The sequence below is a fragment of the Macadamia integrifolia genome, unplaced genomic scaffold (assembly GCF_013358625.1).
Source record: "Macadamia integrifolia cultivar HAES 741 unplaced genomic scaffold, SCU_Mint_v3 scaffold1159, whole genome shotgun sequence".
Taxonomy (NCBI): Eukaryota; Viridiplantae; Streptophyta; class Magnoliopsida; order Proteales; family Proteaceae; genus Macadamia; species Macadamia integrifolia.
Window position 1 is genome coordinate 156,971 of NW_024868105.1, and position 26,110 is coordinate 183,080.

A 26,110-nucleotide genomic window follows, 5' to 3' on the forward strand; every position below is an offset into this window, starting at 1 on the left:
CGTACCCCTCTGCTTCCATTACAGATCTCAAAAAATTTCCTATTTGGATTGCCACCAAAATATGTCGGATCGGGTCAATCTTCAAAACAAGCCAAGAATTCGAGACAAATTTAACAGTTAGAAAGCCATGTAATTACCACCAAGGAAACAAGAGGATCTTTATTCCTTTTTTATTATTATTATTATTGTTATTTGGGGTAAGAACGAGGATCTCTACACCACAGGTAACAAGGCCACAACCCAAAGATTTTAACAATTGATGCTTGATAACCCAAAATAGCCAAGATAACCTAGATGAGAGTTTGTGAGAATTTGGGTGTGCAAATGTCATTAAAAGAGGAAAAAAGAGAGACAAAGAAGGCACAAGGAGTTTATAAGTGATTCGGCAATTTTCTTGTGACCACTCCCAAGTGATAGTACCACACTTGACATTTACTTTTGGGGGAGGGGCCGATTTCGTAAGAGTCACACTCACATATAGGAAATCTCTATAAAAAGAAGAGGGAAAGAAATAATAGTTACAATGACAAGCATCCATTCTTTTTCCTTTTTTAATAAACATCCATTCCAGGATATGGTACCCTTGTTCATGTACTTGTAAGTTGAAATACCACTTTTTCACACAATCTGTTGGCTAAATATCTTGGAAAATTACAAATTATGGAAAGAAAAAGCTTTAATTCTTTTAACTCCAAATACCAATTGGGTTCATCTTAATGATGACAATATCAGGACCTTATTGGGTTCTTCAAAAGCTAATTTGAGGTTCAATCACAAATTATGAAGTGTGTACAAGTACTAAAATCGCACTTGGGATGCCAATGGATGTTTAGTCTGCTGCCACCATTGTACTGCTTAAACCCAGCTGAAGAGCTAGGGAATGTCCATGAACCATTCTAAACACAACCAAATTACACAGGATGACTAGGTCCAACAAATCTAAACCCATGACATCAAGTATAACATCACAGTTTCCTACAATTATCTTACCTCCTGATGCTGCAGGTAGTGAGCCTTAAGCTAACTCTTCTCTTCTCCCATTGACCATGCAATGGAAGGATGACTCCTAGACTCTGCCAGAGATTTCTGTGCTGCATATTCTGCTCTTCTGCTCCTTGCAGCTTCGATCTGATCAGCAAGTGAAATTTTTTTTCGCAATTTTTCTCTCTGAATAAACTTTGGATCCCATTTTTCAATAGCCGGCCGATATCCTGTTGTTGTGTCTTCTTGACTACCAACTTGACTGTTTTTTGACTTCCTTCTGTGAATCTGAGGTCCAACATGTACTAGCATTAGTAAAATACAGAGAGAAACAGATACACAGAATCAGAGTCCCTCCAACAAGGAAACATCCTAGGCCAGAAAATTCACATATCAGAATCTCCAGAGAGAACAAGATGAACAGAAAATCAAAATCTCATAACCGCCCTATCATACTGGTCTATTGGGCAGGAGATTGAATTAGTACAGGAAAAAAGAAAACCAGGGGGGATGGGGAAGAGGTATTTTACATAATTCCAAGAAATTAGGGCTGGGATCATGGGAACACTTCCACGTTTGCTAATACTGCTTTGAGTTTTATCTCCTTTGAAACAGCCAAGTCTTCTTTCTCACCCATTGATATATCAATCTTTCGCTTCGTTATTCCTTTAGGTTTCACTTACTTTCCCTTCTTTTTTCTCTTCAGGGTAATCCTTGCCATCTTCTCAGCTTTTGCCTCAGCTGCATTTTCTCTTCTCATTTTTGCAAGCTCCTTTTCCCTTTCCTTGTCTGCAGCCCACTGAAGCTGCTTGACAGCAAGTTCAACTTTTATCTTGTCAAAGCTATCCCATTTTAGTTCATGTTGGTTGTTCCCACCTCTCCTGGCTGCTTCTGCTATGCTTTTTGCCCATTTCAGATATAATTTCTCACCGTGTCTTTTCCATTTCAAGCGCTTTGCCCAAACCTGTCTCTGTGCATAGCCTATTCTTGCCTTGCTTTGCGTGCTAAAAGAGTGAACAGGGTTTGAGTTAGTAAGGTTCAGAAACTCATTTCAAACCCCCCCCCCCCCTTAAAGTTAAAGGGTCCAAGTCACAAAGTCTAAATCCAGAATCAAGTTCCCTGATCATAAGAATGTGACTCAGGCAGTGAAGCAGGTGAGTGTGAGGAGTAATAATTTCGAGACTGCATGTCGGCACAAATGAGAAGTGGGGGGTGCAAAGAAATACAGGAAATTTTGCAATCTGTAAAAATGCTCCAGATGCTGGCAATAGCACTCTACTCATGTTCTGCTTAAAAGCACCATGCCACATAGCAAATTACATCCTTATTTCTAGGTCTTTGTTTAATTAAAGAGTGGGAGGAGGAACCAAGACAGTCTGGCATAGGAAACACCAAGACACAGCCCCTGTTTTCAGGGAAGCAGGACGTCTTTTCACAGTCTCCTGAAAACAGGAGCTTTGTCAGTGCATTCCCTACACCACACTGATAGGGTTCTTTTTTCATTAAAATTTAGATTTAAATAGCATAAATGACAAGGAAGAACTGAGAGGTCAAATACAAGTTAATTAAAGCTGAGGTTTCTCTGAGAATGGACAATGTGGCCAGTCCAGTAGGTATGTCCAGATGGACAGTATGTACAGACCGCACAATCTCTCAGTTCCCTAACCAAAGAAACCTGGATAATCTGCATACAAAACCTTTTTCTGTACATGCCAGTCCAGCCAACATTGGTGGGACAGATGCGTGTTTGCCACATGGCAGCCTATGTGGTACCCAAAACACAGGCATATAGGCCCCACGTCACCCACTCATGTGTAATATAGCACCAAGTCAACAGCAACAAAGACCAAGTCACTGATAAATGCAGAAACACAAGAAAATCAGCAAGGACATTTGTATGCCTGGCCACGACAGGTGGCAAAACATGGCCAGACTCAGTTATGATTCTACTAATGAAGTATCAAGCAATTCACGTAAGCTAGCCTGTAAGACTATTCTCACCATATACTTAATCCCCATACCCCACCACCCCCCCACCCCAAAAAAAAACCAAAAAAAAAAAAAAAATTATGCAGGGGTGGTGAGAGACAAAAAGAATCTACTAGTATCATGGATTTGTCCCCTGGGCTTGAAGAATAGAAGCATACGTATGAGCATGAGGGTACTCGGACATCTTCCTTCGGATTCGAAAATTAGATAAGAAAATATAGAAGAAAATTTAGATGGGAGAGAAGAATTCATTTCATGAAAAGATAGAGGCTATACTCAAGATCGATAATAACTATAAACATTATGAAAGGAAGAAGGAAAAATGAAATTTAAGAAGAAATATTCTTTCTTAACAATAATAGAAGTAGCGGCTATAGTACTAGTGACACTAGCGCAGTAGTAGTAGTGAAATCATTATGGGTCCTAACACTCCCCATGCCTAGGGAACCTTACTGATTCATAACCTGTCAAGGTTCTAAGTACATGGTTAGGTCCATAATACCACCGGGGCGGGGGGGCATCCATCTCACATGTAACATTTCATCCTAAAACATGTAAGTAAAGTGGCTCAAAGTTCAGTTGATAGGAAAATTACAAAAATGCCAAAAGAGGTGAAGTTATAGATTTCACTAATCCGTAACTTTTTGATACTTACGGCTTGATTGTAGCCATTCCCTGCACACTAAGAGCTGAAATTTTACGAACAAAGTGGGTGCAGGGGGGTCCTCCATCACATGGACCACTCTAGTACCACCACATGACTGGTTATCAACCATTATTGTTCTGTTCGCCATGGTGAACGAAATTTTTTTCTCTCTATTACTACAATAACAAGAACCAAAACATGCATGTCATATAAAATACAACTATTTCAAATAGTTTCAATTATATCTCAAACAGTGTCTAACAAAAATCATGAAACCGATTGATTCTTACATGACTTTACCTTGGGGTCACTCAAATCTTCTATAGTTTTCTGCTTGATCAGAGTGCGGGTTTCTGCAGGTAAATGACGGTAATTGAAGAATTAACTAAATAAACTGGTTTAAACTAATAAAGAAGCAAACCAAGGCTTTTACCTGCACTATGCTTCCGGCCTTTGTTCCAAGGAATTTTCCCTTTATTTGCTAACCCTATCTTTCTTCTTCTCCGTAATTCCTTATGATCCACATCACCAACCCCTTCATCAGAATCAGAATCACTATCACCTTCAACATCTTCAGAGATGGTCTGTTTCGGCAATAATCCCGTATCAGCTTGTGCCAGAAGGTTATGCCCAACATCAGATTTCTCTCCAGCGTTTATGTTGAGTTGTAATGTTGCAGCACAGTGCACAATTGGGAAGGAATTAGTGAATGTAACTGTACGAGATGTGTTCTTCGAAAAAGCTATTTGGATATTTGATTGTAATATGGCTGGTTGCAAATGTGCACCATCGACCACATAAGTGTATATTGGCCCAAAATGGGTGTTGACAGCAAAACTAGGAGGTGAGCTCGGAACCAGAAATCTCCTGATAATAAAATGCAGAAGTGTGATTTGGAGGAAATGACATTTCAGTACCAAATATTGTTCCTAAACACAATAATATGTTTCCATCATTCCACGCCTAGATTATCCAACTCTAAAACATCTACTAAAATAAAACAGGTCTACGAAAAGTAGTTTTTTCTCCCTTGGTAGAATATTCAAGTAAATGACAAAATGTTTCTCAGACCCCATTATCTAGAAAATCTGATGTATGGATCTTGATACTTAAATTGACCTAAGGTTGCACAAACTGTTTCAGGAAACAAAGATACGGATCTTCATACTACGCCTACAATAAAATACATTCCAACTTATGTTCATCTCAGTCTACCTAAGGAGAGGAAAAGGCACAAAGCATATCAGTGGAAAGCTTGTAAGAAGATGAAAGTGTCGAGAGGTAAGATGGCATTTCAGAATCAGAGATGGGTCAGTTCACAAAATGATGAAGAGCTGCTGCCTCCTTGGCAATTAGACATTGAAGTTGTGGTTTACTAGAAAGTTGAAGCTCCCAAAAGCTGGGATGAGGAACATTTTAAACTTTTAGGTTTGGGAGATAAACTAGGTCCCTTGCACTTGCAGCGACAAACGACCCTGGAGGAGTGGGGGAACTTGATTTTATTTATCCACGCTTCCCTTTTGATGGACTTAGAGGTGCTAAGGTGGCATTACTCCGGTTGTCTGCTACTTAGACGGAGCTGTCACCAGCAGGGGTGCAACCTGGCCGGGTTTTCATGCCTAGCCCAAAAATTCTTAGGGTTCAGTACAGATGCGGCTCCGCTGGGGTCAGAGTTCCATCGTGTTTTTGTCATTTTTATGTTATTTTTTACCAACAAAATTAATAAACATGGGAGAAAGAACCTTCTCTGTCATTGTTATTTTAATGGCAGTGAAGAACACTAAACAGCTTTGGTGGCCCCAAAGGGATAAGAGGAGTCAAACTTCAGAACCACATGCCTCCTGGGGTGAAAGTCACTTGTCAATTCAGCCACCCCATGTTTTAGTGCTGTTATAGTAATAAATTGAAAGGTTCATCAACTGAAACCTTCATAAGAGAAAATACCACTTAAATACATCAAAATATAGCCATAAAGCTTGAACACGAGAACATGAAATATATACTTTAAAATGGTACTAGCTGTACCAGTTCCATCTGGCACCTAAATGGTATTTTAGTGCTGGTACCATTGGGAGAACTATCCTAAAACCGTCCTGTCCCATTTATTATTCAATATCAAAATCAGATCTCAATATCATCTCATTTATTAATGAAACAGTCCAATATTAGGTTTTAGCGGGACGATTTTAAGACGATTCTCTAGGTTCTGATCCGAAATTGACACCGTTAAATTGTTTTCAACAACTATGAAAATATGCTCTGCCGCTCTGCCCTTGATTTAAAGAATTGTGTTTTGGCGTAGAAAACACAAATGGGTAACATTATTTCTCCCTGTAAATATATGAACAAGTTTTTGATTTCAAATGACTCATGCCCCCTCTGCCTTTTAGAATAGGAATTAGATTGCCATTTTTTTTTTTCGTGTTGCTTTGCTAAGTGCATTTAGGCAGCAGGATTACTGGGCTTGAAAACCGAACATTTTTCAAACTAACCTCTTCTTCCCTTGGAAAATTTTGTCACCCAATATGTCACATTCAAGTTGGAGATATTCTTTTTCCTATTTGTTTCTATTATTATCGGTTACTTCATTTGGACTGCTAGAAGCCCTTACTAGTCTCAACCCTCTCTTAATAAAAAACAATATAAACAAATGGATCAGCGATTTGAATCTTCTTGAAAACTCTAGGATGCTCTTTGAATCTTCATCTTCTGACCCTTTATGTTTGTTTTGCCACAAACAACATGAGTCAGTTTGGCATATTTTCCTTTCATATGAGTTTACTAAAAGGGTTTGAGTTGCAAGCCAATTAGGGTTGAGAACTGAGAACATAACAGCTTCTTCCTTTAATAATCTAATTATGTATTTTATTAATACCACCTCTATCATCGGTTCCCACACTAAATAATTTTTTGTGAAGTTCATTATTACATGTTATTTCATATGGAAGCATAGAAACAATATCATTTTTAAAAGACATGTAACACCAAACCCATACAATATTTTGGTACCAGCACAACAGTGGATAAGCATTTTAAGTAAACATGAGGGCAAACAGGCGATGTCTTTCATCCCGAACACTTATTTTCCTAATTTTCCCACATTGGACTACCCAATTCTAATTATTGCTATATTCTTTGGAAAGCAGGAGAAGAAATCAAGGTGGGTTGTGTGCATTATTTTGAATGGGAAATGTGTTTTATTGGCGATTGGTTATGTATTGATAGGAGAAACTTTTGACGCATGTGCGCGGGCATTATATCATGGACTAAGGTCAGCAAACAAAGCAGGTTGGAGCATTGCTGAGATCTGAAGTAATGCAAGTGAGCTTCGTGGGCTCCTTTTTGACAACAGTACTACACATGGCCTTTGAGCATATCCCCCCCCCCCCTTCTTTTGGCATATATCTTCACTGACCCATTTTTGGCTCAAACCAAACAACGACGTGGTACTTCTTTTGAGTTGTATTGCCCATAAGGCAACGAACAATGACTTTAGTCTAATTATCCAAAATCCAGACATAGATGTACTAAAATATTTATTAATCTAAGCTCTCTCTGGCTTTTTCTCATAAAAAAATAAATAAATAAATAAAAATCCTTTCTCAATATAAAGAGTTAATTCCAAGCACATCTTCTTTTATTATATGCGATGGAAGTTTTAACCATGATGATTGTTCAGCTGGGTATGCTACTACCATCTTCCTAAATGGTTCATGTATATATCCCTCGACTCTAGATTTACTAGTAGTGTGAGGAAGATTTTCATACTCACCCATTGAAGTGGTATTTATGAGGCTTGAAGCGGATCTCCCTAGGCACCTCTCTCTGACGCATGCTTGGCCAGAAACCTAAGGTATACAAGCCATTTCGTTGAGAGTTTTCATATTTTCGTATTTGTATGGCTCTCTTCCCGCGCCCTTCTTCATGTTGTAGAGTTTTCTCCCCGTCGGATGGTACTCATATTGTAAGATTTTTAATTAGGTGGGCTAGCATAGTTTAAGATTTGTTTCCAAAAACCGATTTAGTGGTGTTGACTATAAATGGAGTAAGTAGAAAGAATCCAATAATGGTAAGTGATCTCTATGGAGATATTGGATTTTGTTAGCACACCTTAATGGTATGAAATATATATTACTATGTATGGACCTAAGGTATTGTTTCTTTAATGGGGAGGAAACCCTAATTTCCTTGCAGAGTTGGTCCCTACCTTCACCCTTATATATAGTTATCACTAACCAATTAAGTGAGATTAATGATCTAAAGCAAAAGAGAAAGAAGATAAACCCGACCAACATTGATCCTGTTGTACAAGAAACATACGAAAAGAGTCTTGAAGAGTTGTTATTCTTCAACAATGGATTTAGGTATACCTAAAACATATATTTGTAGTGTTTATCGTGCATGCTCATCGATCTCTATGAATAATTTCCGCATTTATTTTCTATCAATGGTATCAGATCCTGCTCATGGTCAAGACAATAGGCTGCAATATATATATATTATTGTATGAATGAAAGTTGCATTTCATACCAAAAAAAAAAAAAAAGTTTGGATTCAGTAATTGCTTTCGTGCATAGAAACCCTTATATTGGGATTTTTTTTTATTACATTCTTGACTTTTGGCCGACGTTAAATATATATATATATATATATATATTTTTTGGTGACATTATTGTCGGGGCCAAGGGTTGGCAGTAACAGTGTTTTGGCTGCCATAAGCGGCAGGGATTTGGAAACCCTCAAGGGTTTTTCGTCCTTCACCCTTGGCCATGGTTTTCTTTTTCTAATGATTGTGGAAGGAATTTTATTTGTCAAAGTGTGTCTGAGATTCATTGGGGTTTTAGGTAGCCGGCGGTGATTAAGAAGGCCGCTGTGTACTCCACTCTATTAGTTGTAGACTAGTTTCAGTTTGGAAGAAAGAGATTATTTCCCTTATTCAATTACCTTTTCTTTTCAATTATATTTTATTATATATTTATATTATATTAAAATAAAGACAAAAAATATGAAATAAATTATTGAAAGAGATTTAATTTATTGAGGGGTTTTTTTTTTCTAAGGTAAGGAGCTAAGTAGGTAATAACCAGGAAATTTGAACTTGAGACCTCCTGGTGAGCATGAGGTTTTTGCACACCACAGCTCACCAACTTGACTAGGCAGCTGAGTTTCTAAGCCATTTTGGTGAAACCGTTTAAAGTTTTTTTTTTTTTATTCATCTTGGGAATTGAGATTGACAAGCATTAATGTTTATTTAAAAAAAAAAAGTTTTACTTTTATAAGTTTCTCTTGTGAGAAAGCCGTACAAAGTTTATGACTTTCAATAAAAAAAAAAAAAATTAAATCACAAAAGTTTTCTTTGGTGATTATGAAAAATCTAGACCTCTATGTTTCTTCGGTTTGAAAAATCGAATTGGTATATCAGTGGTTCCATAGACTGGGTACAGATAAATGGTTAAAATAATAATAAGAATAATTAAAGTTAAGGTTATTTCTATCTTATCCGAATTGGATTGAATGGGATCAGTATCAACCCTGATTGAAAATGGTTTTGTATCATATGATTGTTTTTAGCTGGTTATTATCCTCTTTTAACCTATTTGTCCCAATGCCAATTCCAAGTATCAAGTACTTAGTGACTCCTTTCAACTATAGCATTTTTTTGTTTTTTATTTTGCTCTTTGAGTTCTATCTGAACTTGATTTGGACTAACTTCTAGAAACACACAACAGTCATGAGTGATTCTAATTAATTTTTTTAAACTATGGCAGCAATATTCTCATGAAAATTGGAACAAATTAGACCCATAGTTGAATTGTATTGGATGAAATTTAGAGTAATAAAGTATCCCTGAAACCACATGGTATGTTGAGACATCTTCATTTTGGTCAGAATTTAAATCTTATTTGGATGAGTTCTTCTATTTCCTCTTGATTGCATATAGCTTTGTTTTTCAGATTTTCCTTTCCTATTTGGTGCACCATTGTTATTTTCATTATGAAAACCTTGCAATTGATATGGAAAATCTGTTTTACTATAAATGCCCACTGGATTAATTAGTACTTTGATCTTAGTTGCATCATTATATGTATATTTGTGTATTATAGTGTGGTCCAGTGCTGCCACCTGAAAAAAAGAGTTGGAGAGGATCCAAACCTGCTCAAAGGAGATATCTAGACCTGCGGGGTATTTTACTCTAGACCCCACCTAAAATATGATCAGGAAAAATATCTAGATTTCAGCTATCAAGTATAGCGAGGGTAATCTAGAATTGATTCTTATAAAATTTCTGGAAAATAATAATTTTGATGTTAATATTAAGAAGATTTTTTTTTTTTTAGTTCTTGGTAATACATTCATGGATCATGCATGATAACGTAGTTGATTTTATTGAACCGATGTTCTGGGCTCCAGATTATCATTTCATCTTTCAATTGAAAATATTTTGGGATAAGACAAGTCTTTTGGGCTGGGCTTATTGAAAAGCTCACTAATTACTAGGGTCTCCTTTAAGTTCTTTGGGCTTGTTATATGGGTAGCCCAAAATCCCACCCAACCCATATAAGGGTCAGCCTAATTGTTAACCGTTGAGTTTAGCCCGAAATCTAATATTGATTTATTTCCTTTTTGGTTCAGATGATTTACCTGGAGACCCAACCTAGTTAACCGTTTACTCTGACCATGATTGGTTTGATCTCTTTTTTGTTTGGGCAAGATTGAACCATTCTAATCTAATTCGAAAGTGAATTGGTGCATAGAGGGAATAATTCTTATTCATGAATGGTATGAGATTACATTATTATGTATTCTATTCAAAAAAAAAAAAAAAAATTAATGACTCAAGTTGAATGGAAAATGTATTTTATTCATTTACCTAGAAATAAGTTCTTACCTACTTTTTGTTCAAATGGGTCAAATCAGAGTTGGATAAAGTTGGATCCTCAATTATTTATTTATTTATTATTTTTTGTTGAAATTAGTTTGTGGTTTGAGGAGATGAACCTTGTGTACCCTTGTGTTCAGTAATGATGAAAACAAAATTAGGTTGTTCGGTTTATCCATGCAACTTAAAATTTCTTAAAGAAATTATGAGGTTCATAATTCTTGTATTTGAATGGTGGCTGTTTTAAAAGTTTTGAGCTTAAATGGTTAGGCTCGTATCTTTTTCTAATGGGTTCCCTTATTCTAGCTTCAATTTTAAAGTAATTTATTTCTTCAGCCCAATCATGTCTAATCATTGGCTAGCACACTGAAAAGTTTCATTAAGATCAATAAGCCCATGTTTATGTTTGTCAACCACTCGATTGCCTTGCACTACTTTATTATGATGTTTTATGTTATCCTAACACAGTAAGGGGAATGTAGAATTTGTATATTTTTTATACATTATATTCACTCATATTATTTATTTGCATCATTAATCGAATGATGCTCTATAAGAGTATTATAACCTATTGATTCTTTACCAAGTGTATTGATCAATTTTTACAATGTTGAAATGTATCGACACCATATATCGATTATATAAAATTAGCACTTGGCTATAATGGTTGTAAATACAAGTCACATGTTTTAAAAGGGCTCCATAGGTTTTATTTTTTATTTTATTTTTTCACTGACTACAACAATGCCCTTGGACAATTGATATGCATCTGTCTCAAGATATTTATCTATGACTCTTGAGTGATGGAGTTATTCCAGCCTATGCATGTGAATCTCACCAAGTTGAATTTGGTTACTGGTTTAGTCTATTTGTCATGGGTTTTTCAATTATGTAATCTTATGACTTTTATAATTAAATGAGCTTTAGTGAAATCCTTTGTAGATATAGTTGACATCTTAAAGATTAATAATGTTGATACCTATACTCACATTTGAGATGTTATGATGCAAGATCATCCTAAGTTGCCTCTACATGTTAGTGGTTTATTAATTATTTCCATCATAGTTTTAATGAAATCCAATTTTGAAGTCTAACAATTAGATAAACCATAAACAATTTATGCAAGTGAAATCAGAAATTATTTGATATTCTTTTATTAACATGATTTTTGAAATCTGTTTATGTTGTTGACTATTTTGACCATTGTTGTTCAAGCCAACAGTTAGATCTACTTCTAATATGAAGTGATATTGATTCTTATAACTGGTACTTTTATTAGGTCATCTGGTCCCCACTCTCTTGTATTCATGGGAGAACAAAATATTTATTACCCGTGACATGCAGTTTTATTACGAGACACTTAATTATGAGTTTTGACACCCTATTATTAATCAAAATATTATAAGTGCACTATTTAAGTAAAATTTCTTTGAATTTATATGTGTACTTGTGATAAAAGTCCAATTTTATTAAAAATTCATCGAAATAAAATAGATATATCGTACTTAAATGATTTAAATGAGTCCATTGAAGTTTTAGTGGCTTATTGGTATAAAGTCTATGAAGTTGTTTACATTTACTATAGATCTAATCTCATATTACTTTTATTTATTAAGGATTTATTTTTGTTTTGACCTATAAGTTATTTAGTTCATGTGCCCTATTAGCTAATGAATTTTTTTACTTAGGGGTTTATTGTGATTGATTTTAAAGTTTATAAATAAATGTTTGTATAAGATATTAAAGTTAGTTAGGCCTAAAGATCATGCTTGTATACAACTTCTTATATCTAATGTATTGGATAAAGTAACATATTTCATGTGTTTTTGCTATCATGAATAAATGTTATGAACTGTCATATTTAGCATATTATCATTACTGGAAATTATCATATTTAGTTATTTATGGTAATGACCAGAAGTACAAAACTATCATACTAAAAATGTATTCACTTTGATAACTGCTAAATTATGGTGTTGCCATATTGACTATTAGGGTTTAGTTTACAATGGTTTGCTTTTGTAGGCTTAGGCTGAAAATATTTTTTTTACATATTGAAATAGTTCATCTTGTTATTTGCACCCAAATCTAAACCCATGGCCATTTGGTAACAATTCAAGTCTATAAGTTTTTTTCATAATTTCGATGATTACGCTTCCACTTAGTGGGCTAGTTGTTGAGATTGATAAATCATTATTGACTATTCGGGATGGGTTGTAATCAAGGAGACCATATGACGAATGATGTGCTCTTGCCACCAGAGGTGAGTCTCCGTTGGTCAGTTTCGCTTGATAGTGTGAGGGTGACGTTTTATACTTCACAGCTTTAGAAGTTCTTGTCTTGCCACCATAGGTGACAGAATCTTTAGAGTAGTGTTGTTTCGAGCATCTCACCTTGTATGTGAAAGATTCCATTATGTGTTGGGTGATCTTACCACCACAGGTGTGACCCCAATGGCATCGGATCTTTTCTCAATTATGTTTTCCTACAGCTATTGAAAACAATACTGGGATAAATCTGATTAATAACCCAATTAGTCAAGTTTAATATATTGTTGGGATATTAATATGCCTTTTGTTCTTACATATATTGTATATTTTGGTAAATATCAATGGTTATATTTGTCAGCTTTGACTTCCCGCTATTTTCTATTAAAACCTTGAATGGTTCTAATTTTGAGGAATGAAACTAATCCTTTAATATTTCTTTGACTATTATGATAATGGATTTTAATCTTAGATTGATATACCTTCTAAGCTAGTGGTTGTTATTATGTTCAAGCTAAGGTTCTTTATGAAAAGGAGAGGAATCGAATAGGTTTATCTAAAGATCAGTGGGAGTAAGCTCATGAATCAAAAATTTCTGTAGAACTACATTACTACAAATAAATAATTATTTGTCAAATAGTTAAGGGCTTGATTCCAAAAGTTTTCCAAGAGCATGTCACTGATAAGGGACTTTGTTAGTTCTTTTGATGTATTTTATTGTTGAGAGCTTTGCTCATATATTCAGTTGCATCTAATTTTTAATTTATTTCACTTTGTTTTTGTATTTATGATACATCATTATTGTTCTTGAGAATATACATGTATTTTATAATGGCCATTTTTTAATGTGTATACACTTATTTATTTGCCTCCCATAGAAAATTGAGGCTATATGTGGTATATTTACCTCATTTGGTATTTGACGTTCCAGTCAATACACACACATTCAGTCACTAGTAAAGCCTTGATTGATTAAGGTCTAGTGTTTTAGGAAATTTGGACCCACTCCTAATGGGCTTCTTTGATCGAAGCTTGAGCGTTTGGGAGACGTTTGTAGTTAATGAAACTTTCGGTATCTGTTTCATAGGGCTCATTTGGTTTCCGATCCTGGACCAATTTGGAAATAAGTATGATAGTCACTATTGCATCTTATTTCCAAACTATATTTTCATACTGTTTATCCCAAGTCAGTGAGGTAATGAGCATTTTGATGTATTTGGTCCAATGTCGCTTTAGATGTGATGATCAATATGGTTGGGTGTTTGTAATTCTCATTCAAACCAAGGTATTAGAGCAAATAAAACTTATCCTAAAGTTATAAATATCCACATAAATACTACCAAGTTCCAAATCATAAGAATGTATCAAAATATACAACCATCAAGGCATCAGAATTATCACCATCAGACATAAAAGATAGAAAAGAAAGAAAGTAGAGGATCGCCAAGGCAAGGTAAGGTAGAGGGAAGAATCTTCTACTTCATCAATTGCCGTTGGGCGCGGTGGATGTATTTCCCCTTTTGGACCACGAATTGCAATGAAAGTGGTAGTCATAAAAGTCTAGCTAGTCTTTTGTTAGGTGACCTCTCTTTGCACTTGACGAAAATCGACAGTGATACCCTTGGAGATCTTGTCCAAGTCCTCTACTAGAGTCTAGAAATCAGCCTCCATTCTCCCCAACCTACGCTAGCCAACTTCGGACGACACTCTCCCCCACATGCTCCAAAATCCGATCTTGTCCGTCTTTGAGGGCACTAATACTATCCATCAATCTCTAAAAATCAAAAGCCCCACCTGAAGTTGGTGGAGCTCTAAACTGTGGGTCTACTGCTCTGGTCTCCAGAGGCTTCTCCTCGAGGATATCCTCCTCATCAATCTCATCCTCATCGGGATGAGGGATGTAGTCCTCATCCTTCTCACTGTCCTCCTCTTGCTCTAAGCCCTTTGCGTCTTGGCCCCTTGCCTCCTATGGTGCACCCGTCGACACTGACAACCCCATCCTCCTCAAGTTTTCTTTAGTGAACTTGTCCCCTAGATACTTCCCTTCCTCTCCCAATATGTCCACTTGGAAGTATTGAAGACCTTGGTGAGTGATCTTCCATAGGGGAAACCGGAGTCATTAGGGTGAGTGGTATAGTACTCCATAGTCTTCATCATGATGTAGGGGAGGTAAAGTTGGGAAGCACCCTCTTCCAAGGCCACATAAATGTAGTAGGCAATGTAGGCTATCATAAAGCTCACTTGGTTCCTGTGACCCACTCTGGGGAGCAGGATGAACTGGGCTAGGCGTGCAAACACTTTGGCATCGGCGGTATAAGCTGTCTCAGATAATGGACTCTCCTTCCTACCATTGATAGTCATATAGATGCTCTCCTGCATCTCTAAGCTCAAGTCCAGGCCCACAACCTTGATCCTTGGGGGATTGTAGAAATGAGCACCCTCAGCTGAGATACCCAAGATTCCTGCCAATAGATCCACAGTCAGGACATGTTTACTCCCTTCACCAGGCTGGTGAGGGAGTACTCCCCATTCTCATAGGAGACCTCTAAATTACAATAAAAGTATCAAACGAGGTCCTGTAGCATGAAACTATCAAGGTGGAGCATTGGTTGCCAACCCAGGGCTGTGAATTTCTCTATCAACTGAAAAGCTGCAAAATCCTCTATCACCATTGTCTTCTCCATCATGACTGATTTCTTGGAGAAGACCGACCATGCCACAGACGCTTCGAGGCTATGGAATAACCCCTCATCAAAGTCCATGGGATCGACAGAAGGCTCCTTTGTAGGACGGACCCATGATGAAGAGGAACCTGGGACTGCATTTCTTCCCCTAAAGGTGGCGGACTTCCTCCTTTTGAAAGAAGAGGCAGCCTCTTTACCCTTCCTAGAAGATATCCTGAAAAGCACCAAGGAAATGTGTAAGTATAAATAACAAAGGAGTATGAAAAGAATGTGATAAGAAATATTATAAAAAGAGGGGGGAGGGTGAGATGAACCCTAAGAAAGGTGACATAAATGATAAAACTTCAAAATGCGGTTGCCAATATTAAATACAATGATGCTAAGTGGTGAAATTTTAGATGAAGCAAAGAGGTATATATATGTAATGATAAATAAGTCAATGATGCTCATCAAATAAATGGAGATGAAAGGAAGTGAGGGTAAGGATATTTTCTCAAGGCCTAAATGCAATAAATAGATAGTAAAGAGCACAATGGTGGTAAATAGTTTCATTAATGCTGAAGAAAAATTGATAGAAATCCCAAAAACAACAACTGGGGAAAAATCGAGGATTTTATATGAGAAAAGTTGAGTCAATCATAGTGGAAAGTTGATGTATTCTTGCAAAAATATTATTCTGAGACAAGTGTATTACAAATTTATAGAGGGTCACATAGTTGTAACCATCGTTCATAAGGAACGGAAAGGAAATGAGTAAAACTCCTAAATTTTTAAAGGATTTTGACTATAAAGGGGGTAAATTCATAGTAAAGGAAGGGAATCCCAAGCACACATGAATGTAAATGATTTCTACTAATGTGTGTGTACATTGAGAGTGAAGAATATCATATGAACCATCAATTTGCAATTAATAAGTGAAATGAAAAGAAAACCCTAAAATAGAGAAATTAGGGCAAAAAGTTGAGATTTTCTCTCTATAATCGGTCAACCAAGACCAATAAGAAATGGAAGTCACAAATGAACTATCACATTGCTAGGAAACATACATTCCATGGAAGCATATGATGAGATTCTAAGTTTTAAAAAGGAAAGAACAGCGAAAACATGATTCTCAAAGAGAAAATGGAGGAAAGGAAACTTACTTGAATACTTGAGGAGATGAAGAAGAGTTGAACACCGATTTCGTGAGTGAGATCGTGAGTCGAAGTGTGGGATAGGTCCCTCAAATTGCCCTAGCTTTGAGTTAGAAAGAAAGAAAAAAGAAAGTGGGAAAAAGGGTTTTAAAAACCCATTTTTTAAGTTGCTTGGATGCGAAAGGCGGGCTGCAGATCGACGGGCCCTAGCCTAAGCTTACCCACCGGTCTAGCCCATCGGTTTGGGTATCAAGGCCCAGAAAGGCACGAGTTGGAATTTCTCGTATTTTGTGACTAGTGGGCCCAATTAGGTGCCAATAGGGGTTTTTCGTCGCGTAGTTAGGCATTGTTGGGAAACCCAACTATGCATTGATAATTAATGTGGGCGCGTTTGGTCATGAGGTTTGGTGCATCAATGTAACCTGTGATATAAAATGCAATTGATTGTGAATGTATATATAAATGTTGTGGCACTCAGTCGATACTTACATTTTGGAATAATCTAGGTACAGAACACCATGGTCCACACCAGATCTGGTGGTAATGCTCGAGGTACCACTCGGGGTTCCCGTTCCATTGGTCGACCACCTAATCCCCGTGGACCTCGACCCGTGGGGAAATCCTCACATCCACCGCCACAAGTGGACTATGGACTAGGGGAAGTTCAGGGTAACCCACCTGAGAATGAGCTTCTGGGTCCCCCATATGTCATCACTCTAGGTGATGTTGCAACACTTATACAACAGTCGCAAGAGGCCTTTCAGCAACAGTTGCTTCAATAGCAACAAACTTTCATGGCTACTATGCAACAATACTTGAACCCTACTCTACAGGGTCAGCCTCTAAGTGGGCTTATTCCACAGGACCCTCCCATGGGGTCAGGTGTTGGTGTACAATCTAGAGGAACACCGCTTGGGGTTGCACCTCAAGATCAGCTGGGAGGTACCCCTCCGGTTCCACTACTTGGAACTCCTCCATTCATGATGCCTCCACGCTATCCCTACTATCCGGCTTATCCACCTTATCACCCACCATCCACCACTACAGCAAAGGTGGTAGAGTCTTTTAAGAAGTACATGCCACCCATCTTCGCCAAGGTGGGTAATGACCCATTGGAGCCGGATCAATGGATCCAAGAGTTGGAGAAAGTATTTGATATTGTAGAGTGTACAGAGGCATAGAAGCTTATTCTTAGTGGAAAGCTTCCAAGCCTATATTGATATCAAATTACTATCCAAAGAGCTTTAGGGACCGCAAAGAGGCAGAGTTTATGGCACTAACTCAAGGAAGCAAAACTGTTCTGGATTATCAGCAACAGTTTGAAATCTTATTTTATTTTGCTCCTCACCATATGCAGTTGGCTGAGGAAAAATCCCAAAAATTTCTGAAGGGACTAAACACATCTATTGGTATATTGCTGGAGGTGTTGGACTTAACTGATTATGCACAGATTGTGCAAAAAGCCAAGACAATGGAAGACAAGCAGAAGGGAGAGCCACCCCTTACACTAGGACTGTGGAAGAAGGCAAATCCATATGCTGATTCGGGTGGCCTGAGCAAGAGCTTTTATGGGTCATACTCTTATGGTCCCTCTCACCGGTAGCCTTACAGGCCATTGGGTTATCCTTCCCGACCAGCTAGTGGATCAGACACTACATCTTTCCGCCTTAATACTAGTGTGGTGCCTATGGCTCCGGGACCCTCTCGTCCTTCAGTTGTACTAGGATCAGTACAGAGACCTCCTGCTCTGGTTCAAGCATCACTGAACCAATGCTACAACTGTTATTCGTACGAGCACTTTGCCAAGGATTGCCGGTACCCAGCAGCGGCACCAGTAAATAAGGCCCCTGTTTATAGACCTGTATTGATTCAGGGAAACTAGCCTCAGGGAAGGATGTATGCCTTAATAGCTGAGGAGGCCGAAGCCAGTACTGAAGTAGTAGTAGGTACACTTTAAATTAAATGATTTTGTGATAAATTTTAAGTAACCCATTATACTTATATGCAATACAATGCTAGATGTCTTATATGTATCAGGTATACCTGTATATGTCTTACTTGATTCTGGGGCTTCATATTCATTTGTGTCTAGGAGATTTGCTAGGAAGTTTGATGTGCCATCTAAGACCTTAGAATGCAAGTTAATGGTTAGCACACCTATAAGCACGGTGGAACAGTTGAAAGAAGTATGTGGGCCATGTTCAGTTGAGATTAACGGGAAGAAGCTGGATGCCCAGCTTATCTTAATATGTAGAATTTTGACGTCATTCTTGGCATGGCTTGATTGTTGGCTTATCGAGCAAATGTAATGTGTGTCAAGAAACAAGTTAAGATGAAGGATGATGAAGGAGTAGAGCTTATGTATCAAGCTAAAAGGGCGAAGCGACATAGAAAGACTATTATCTCTGCCTTACAAGCGGTGAAGCTATTAGAAGATGGAAGTTAGGGCTACCTTGCATTAGTACTGGATGTGGATGCAAAGGTTATTCCGTTGGAGGAATTGGAGGTAGTCAGGGAATTCCCTGATGTCTTCCTAGATGATCTAACCCAGCTACCACCTGACAGAGAGCTGGAGTTTGCCATTGATTTAATCCCTGGAGCTGCCCTAGTGTTTAAGGCTCTGTATAGAATGGCACTAGCCGAGTTAAAGGAACTGCAAACATAGTTGTAAGATCCGTTGAAAAGGGGGTTTATACATCCAAGTGTCTCACCATGGGGTGCACTGGTCTTGTTGTTAAGAAGAAGGATGGCAGTTTGTGTATGTGCATTGATTATTGAGAATTAAACAAATTAACCATCAAGAACCGGTATCCATTGCTGTGCATCGACGATCTGTTTGATCAACTGCAAGGTGCTAAGGATTGATGGGTGCCTTCCCAGCTGCTCCTGGCCCATCGGTCTAGGTAGTGTTCCTGGCTTGACAGGCAAGTAAGGACTGGTGGGTGCCCTGTCCACCGGTTGACCTACCAATCCGACTTTTTGGATTTTGATTGGACCCAAATTTGTTGGGTAACCTACTCTTGTAATTCTAAACACATTGGAATCATCAAATGTCACTGGTTATGACCTTAAAGTGGCGGTATACTAAACCTAACTCTTTTATGATAGGTTGTACTAGAATTCGCGTCATCACACGCCGAATCTTCCTTATACCAAGGGTGATCATCGTACACAATAGGTAAGTGGGAAGAGGATATTGCATCATGTTATTCTAGTTGTAGACTATTCATCTCATCACTTATTATTGTGTAGACTAGTCATCCATGAATGCCACTGTATGAATTGATGTGTGCATTATGAAATTCAATTATGATTTACATTGTTTATATCTTTAATTGTTAGATGCCTGTTCTTATTTGTGATGTGAGATGGGCGATTTTAACTATTTATTATGATGCTTACTAGACTAGATGTCATAGTCGGCTTGGACATGAATGCATTGGTGGCCCGTGGTATAGGACGCAGTGGCACTATGTAGTCATACTATCTCATATAGGAGCATGTGGTTAGGATTGACATATCCCTGTGCTACGACCCTTCCCAGTAGGGGTTTAGGTGTTGGGTATATCATGTCGACAATTTCAGTGATATAATAGAGGGCCAATCATACTATTAAATTTAATGTCGCTTTGGGTGAGCGTTTTACTTTAATATTGCTCTGGGAGAGCAATTTACTTTCATATCACTCTGGGTGGGCATTTTACTTTTTGATATCCACGGCTGGCCTTCTCCGACAACCCTAGGGGCATATCGTGGGATGGGGTTCGCGACTCAGACTCGGGGCATACGTGCACTATGGTTGGGAGTAGCACATAACCTATGACTTAGAATTGTTGTCCAGGTGGACTAAGATTATAACATGAACTGCACGCATATATGTTCATTTGTATTGTGCATACTTGTGTGGTCTTTCTTTTCACTTACTGGGCTAGAGAGCTCATCCCATGTACACACCATTTCTAGTTGATCTTGCTGGTTTTTTGGTCAGAGAGCTAGAGCTAGGACCCATTGTGGAATAGTCGAGGATTGGTGGGTCCCTGAAGATCTTAGGCACTGGGCCGAGTGCCCTGTTAAAGCTATGTTGCAAGTCAGCAACACTGATACCATTCAAGGATTCTTTTATTTTGGAAATGTTACCCCCTTTTGTATTCTAGATGCTTAAATTGTATTTCTTGTGTATATATCACGCCTATGGGCCCACGTGCAATTATGTTATGTAATACAATTTGGGTATCAAGAGTATTGGGGTCTTTATTGATATGTATAGGTAAGACTTCCACTGAAATACAAATTTTATTGGACTTAGTGTGTGTATGTTGTGCTGTGATTACTGCGTCATGTGATCCTGGCAGGTTTTGGGTTAATAAGGGTTAACTCGGTCCCCAGTCTAGTTCTGTGTGGAACGGGGTGTGATATGGTGACATTAAATTAAAAGCAGTACGATTGACCCTCTTGTTATATCACTAAAGTTACCGATCGCCCTAATGATCAGTCGGGTATACTTCTAACTGGCACTATTGGTTCATAACCTTGGGCTTCCCCCCAATGATATACCCAACACCTAAACCCCTGCTAGAAAGGGTCGTAGCACAGGGATATATCATTCCTAACCGTATGCTCCTATGTGAGATAGTACGACTGTATAGTGCCACCGCATCCCATTCCATAGGCCACCAATGCATTCATGTTCAAACCAACTATGGCATTTAGTCTAGCAAAGCATCATATTCGATAATTTAAAGTCATCCATCTCATATCAAAAAGTAAGAATAGGAATTTAACAATTAAAGATATCGGCATGTCCAGTCATAAGTGAATTTTGTAATGCACACATCGATGCATACAAATGGCACACATGGATGACTAGTCTACACAATAATGATATGATGACACGGTCAGTCTACAACTAGAATGACATGATGTAATGTCCTCTTCTCACTTACTTAGTAGTGTACAAAGATCACCCTTGGTATAAGGAAGATCTAACGCACGATGACGCGAGTTCTAGTACAACCTATCATAAAAAGAGTTAGGTTTAGTATACCTCCACATTAGGGTCATAACCAGTGAGGTATGATAACCCCAATGTGTTTAGAATCAACCGAGTAAGTTACTCGACAAATTTGGGCCCAATCAGAACCTGAGAAGTCGGATTGGTGGGTCAACCAGTGGGAAAGGTACCGACCAGTCCTTGATTGCTGCTCGACCCAAGGACTCTGCCTAGACTGACGGGCTAGGAGAGGCAGGCCAAGCACCCACCGGTCTTGCTTGCCTATTGGACCAGCAGCTCTATTTGGACCAACGGGCCAGGAGAGATGGGCTAGGGCACCCACTGGTCTTGCACGTCGGTCGAGCCAGCAGCCTACCTAGGACAGACGGGTGCTGAATTGGTGGGTCCGATCATTCCCAGGCACCCACCAATCAGAACTAGGATTTTTTATGTTCTCTTCCATTCTTCATCCCACCTTGGGAAAACTATCACGGGTCGATTCAACCATATTTTCCACAAATCATGATTCCATCCTAGATCTAAGGTCAATCCAAAGTCTTAAGCGTGGATCTTACCTCTTTGCTCAAGAACACCTCAAATCCTTCTCTTTAGCTCAAGAGATTAACAAATGCTTCACAAATCTAGCAAGTCTTCCTCTAAATCCTTTATAAACAACATATAAAATCTTTATTAAACTTTAGATTTACATTCTCAAGAGATCATAACAAGATCTAAAGGATTGCTACCCAAATCGAAGGGTTTCGCTTAGGGTTTCATAAGGGTTTAAGGAATATGGACTTATTCACCTCTAATCATAGATCTCGAGATGAGGGTCATTAATCTGGTGTCAGATTCAAGAGATCTGACCATGGCGATGCACTACGACCATCTTCCTCCCCATTTTCTTCTTCCTTCCTCTCTCCTCTTTCTTCTTTCTCTTTCTCTTCTTTACTTTTCTCACCCACCATGTAAAACAATAAATGAGGTGAGGGAAAGGTAATAAATGATGTTTATAGTGGGGTCAAAATATCTAAAGACCAGAGTGGTAGGTCACACTAGTGGGTCCGACCCATCTATAACCACCCACCAGTCGGCCAATACTTAACCCAAACATTGGGATTTTCGATGGGCTCGGCCTCGACATGTATCTCACTCCCAGTAATTGATTAATATGCATACTTGACATAAAATACAGCTACATACCTTTATTATGCGTGCATGGACGCGTGATACGTGCAAGTACACAGTTTGAATATGTGGACTTCGCTAGGCATTGAATCCAACTCATTTGGCCAACTGGAGTTCAGAGTCACTATAGTTATCATGTTTCATAAGGTACTCAAATCGGCTCACTCGGTTTCAGGTCCTACAAGATTAAACCGAACTAATTGGGAAATTAGACCGGGTTTAGAAAGTAGGTAATCACATTTACTGTCCATTTTTGAAAATTTCATCTTCAAAATTGTAGTACCTTGTTGCTCGAAATAATAAGGATACTTGATTTGGATGTCATCCTCTTTCTCCCAAGATGCTTTCTCAAGCGAATGATTGGCCCATCGAACTTTCACAAAAGTGATGGAGCGATTACGAAGAATCTTTATTTTTAGGTCTAGGATTTTAGTGGGCTGCTCTTCGTAGGTCATATCAGCTTCCAAATATTTCGATTCCACGGGAAGCACATATGATGGATCATGGATGTACCTTTTCAGCATAGGCACATGGAACACATTGTGAACATTGCTAAGAGAAGGCGGAAGGGCCAACTCGAGCCAAGATTTCAAATGGGCCAATATACCTCGGACTTAGTTTGCCCCTCTTGTGGAATCTATGCAAACCTTTGGTAGGAGAGATTTTTAGGAATACCTTCTCCCCCTCTTGAAATTCAATATCTTTCCTACGGTTATCTGCATAGCTCTTTTGGCATGATTGGGCTACTCTAATTCTTTCCCGAATGACGTCGACTTTGTCACACGTCATCTGTATCATCTCTAGTCCAAGCATCCATCGCTCACCTACTTCATCCTAATATAGGGATGTTTTGCACTTTTTGCCATATAATGCCTCATATGGTGCCATCCTGATTGTGGTTTGATAGCTATTATTATAAGAAAACTTCATAAGAGGTATATATTCTTTCCAACTACCACTCATTTCCATTATACAGGACCTGAAACATGTTTTCTAGTATTTGTATGGTACGTTCTGATTGCCCATCGGTCTGTGATTGAAAAGCAGTACTCAAATTCACTTGTGTCCCCAAGGCTTGCTGGAGACTCTTCCAAAATCTTGATGTGAATCTTGGGTCTCTGTCTGACATAATTCTTATTGGTACTCCATGTAAATGGACTATGTTATCCATATAAAGTTGGGCTAACTTGTCTATGGAGTAATTAGTCTTGATCAGAACAAAATGAGCAGTCTTGCTAAGCCTGTCAACTACCACCCAAATTACATCCATTCCCTTGGGTGTACAGGGTAGTCCTATGATAAAATCTATGGTGATCCTATCCCACTTCCACTCTAGTACTGGGAATGGCTGTAGAGTACCATATGGTTGATGTCTTTCTGCCTTAACCTTTTGACATATGAGATATTTTACTACATATAAGGCAATAGTGGTCTTCATTGCTGGCCACCAATAGCTTTGTTTAAGATCTTTATACATCTTTGTACTTCCAGGATGAAGTGAGTATTCAAAACTGTGTGCTTCCTTCACAATCTTATCCTGTATCTCCATGTCATCAGGTACAAACAACCCGTCCAAGGATTAAAGTATCGGTATCGATCGCCATATCGGTCGGTCAAAATTAAGATACGTATCGGAGGGTATCGTATCGTATCGGAGATACACTAAGATACGCTAAAGATACACACATAAATGGATAGGAAACATTTTTTTAAACACTTTTGCATAAAGAATTTGTTAAAAAAAGCTATTGATAACATGTATTATGCATAAACACTAAATTGAGGGTATAGTACTAAGAATTCAAGGTCTGTAGTTGTCCCATAAATGTAAAATCCTTGTTCCCAACCTTGATTTCCACTTTAGTTAGGGAAAAATATGGTTGACAACAACTTTAGAACAAAAACCCTTCAAAAATCGTTTTTTTCTAAAAAATTACCCATATTGGCCATTATATGACCGTAGCACCGATACGTATCAATACTCACCGATACGTATCGATACTCACCGATACGTACCGATATATATATATATATCGATACTCACCGATACGTGCTGATATATACCGATACGTATCGATCGATACATACCGATACTCACCGATACGTACCAATACATACTGAAACGTACATTTTACCTTAATTTTATATTTTTCATAGAGTCGTATTGAGGCATGTCGTATCGTATCGATGTGTATTAGTGGTGTATTGATGCATATCGGTATGTATTGTAGGATATATATCGATACGAAATGATTTAAAAAATTCAATGTATCGTATCGGTGTGTATCGTATCGGCCGACTAAATTTAAGATACGTATCGGAGGGTATCGTATCGGTATCGGAGATACTTAAAACCATGAATATAAGTAACTAATAAAGTAATGAACTGGTGATGGTATTCTAAAAAATGACTGGACTCGACAAGTTTATAATGACTCAGGTAAAAAGAGCTAGTTTTATGTGTCTACGATGATAATGGACAAGTCTTGCAATTTTTACCCTAACTGAGTCTACATGATTCTTGACTAGGTTTTCTTAAATTTTGATTAGACTCCGGTGATTTACTTGAGTCAAAACTTAGTTTTCCAACTATGCTTTTAACTGTCCCTTATCTTATTCCTAGAAGTTTAAGTAATGTAATATTTAATGTTGGGATAGAAAAGATTTTTCAAAAAATAAAAAACTATTTAACACAATATTTTTTAGTAAAAGTTTTAATGTAGTATTTAATGCAATTATTTTTGTCAAAATGACATATTTTATTCTCTTTCGAAAAAAAAAAAAAAAAAAACTGTATTTATTGAAAGGGTAAATAAATGAAGTTTGCTTCTTTTTTTTTTTGGGAAATTGTTTTCTTTGGAGGGCCCTTACACTCAAACACATTAGAGATGAAATGATTGGCCCGTCCTCCATGCAAGAAAAAATGACTCCCTTATGGATGTTTCCTAGGTGCACAAGAATTGCACATTCAAGAGGAATTGATCCAATGATCCCTTCAACTATGCTTAAAACGAACAGGAATGAAGGAAAGTAGAAGCCAGCGTACCTTTCCTTTGAAGACGAATAAAACGGTGTTTCTCTCAGTTTCACCTTAACACTCCTGCGGCTCTGGTTCTATAAAACTAATCTAGATTCTAGCCACGTGAAGGGGTGAGTTGGCAGATGTGGTTAATCTGTACCATCCAGCTAAGTTGGAATCACCAGCTTGGAAGTCTTGTCCCCCTGAAAACATAGCAGACAGGTGTTGCACTCTAATTAGCACAACAACTCAATTCCCAGTTCACACAAAACAACAAAGAGGAAAAACAAAATGGGATTGGTCCTTCCACTCCACTCCACGTGATTTGTGAAT

At 37.9% G+C, this 26,110-nt stretch overlaps 1 protein-coding gene across 1 annotated transcript in view; it reads right to left on the bottom strand.

Moving 5' to 3' along the window:
• Positions 1–810: 810 nt before the first annotated feature.
• The window catches only part of LOC122062972, a 32,558-nt gene continuing 7,258 nt past the window's right edge, over positions 811–26,110 (bottom strand). Inside the window, exons 2-9 of the mRNA XM_042626638.1 lie at positions 15,381–15,661; positions 15,060–15,225; positions 4,050–4,483; positions 3,912–3,969; positions 3,129–3,158; positions 1,665–1,985; positions 1,343–1,353; positions 811–1,286 (exon numbers count right to left, since the gene is read on the bottom strand). Coding sequence (XP_042482572.1) covers positions 1,021–1,286; positions 1,343–1,353; positions 1,665–1,985; positions 3,129–3,158; positions 3,912–3,969; positions 4,050–4,483; positions 15,060–15,225; positions 15,381–15,661 — 1,567 coding nt within the window. The 3' untranslated portion in view covers positions 811–1,020. The remainder of the gene's footprint in view (positions 1,287–1,342; positions 1,354–1,664; positions 1,986–3,128; positions 3,159–3,911; positions 3,970–4,049; positions 4,484–15,059; positions 15,226–15,380; positions 15,662–26,110) is intronic.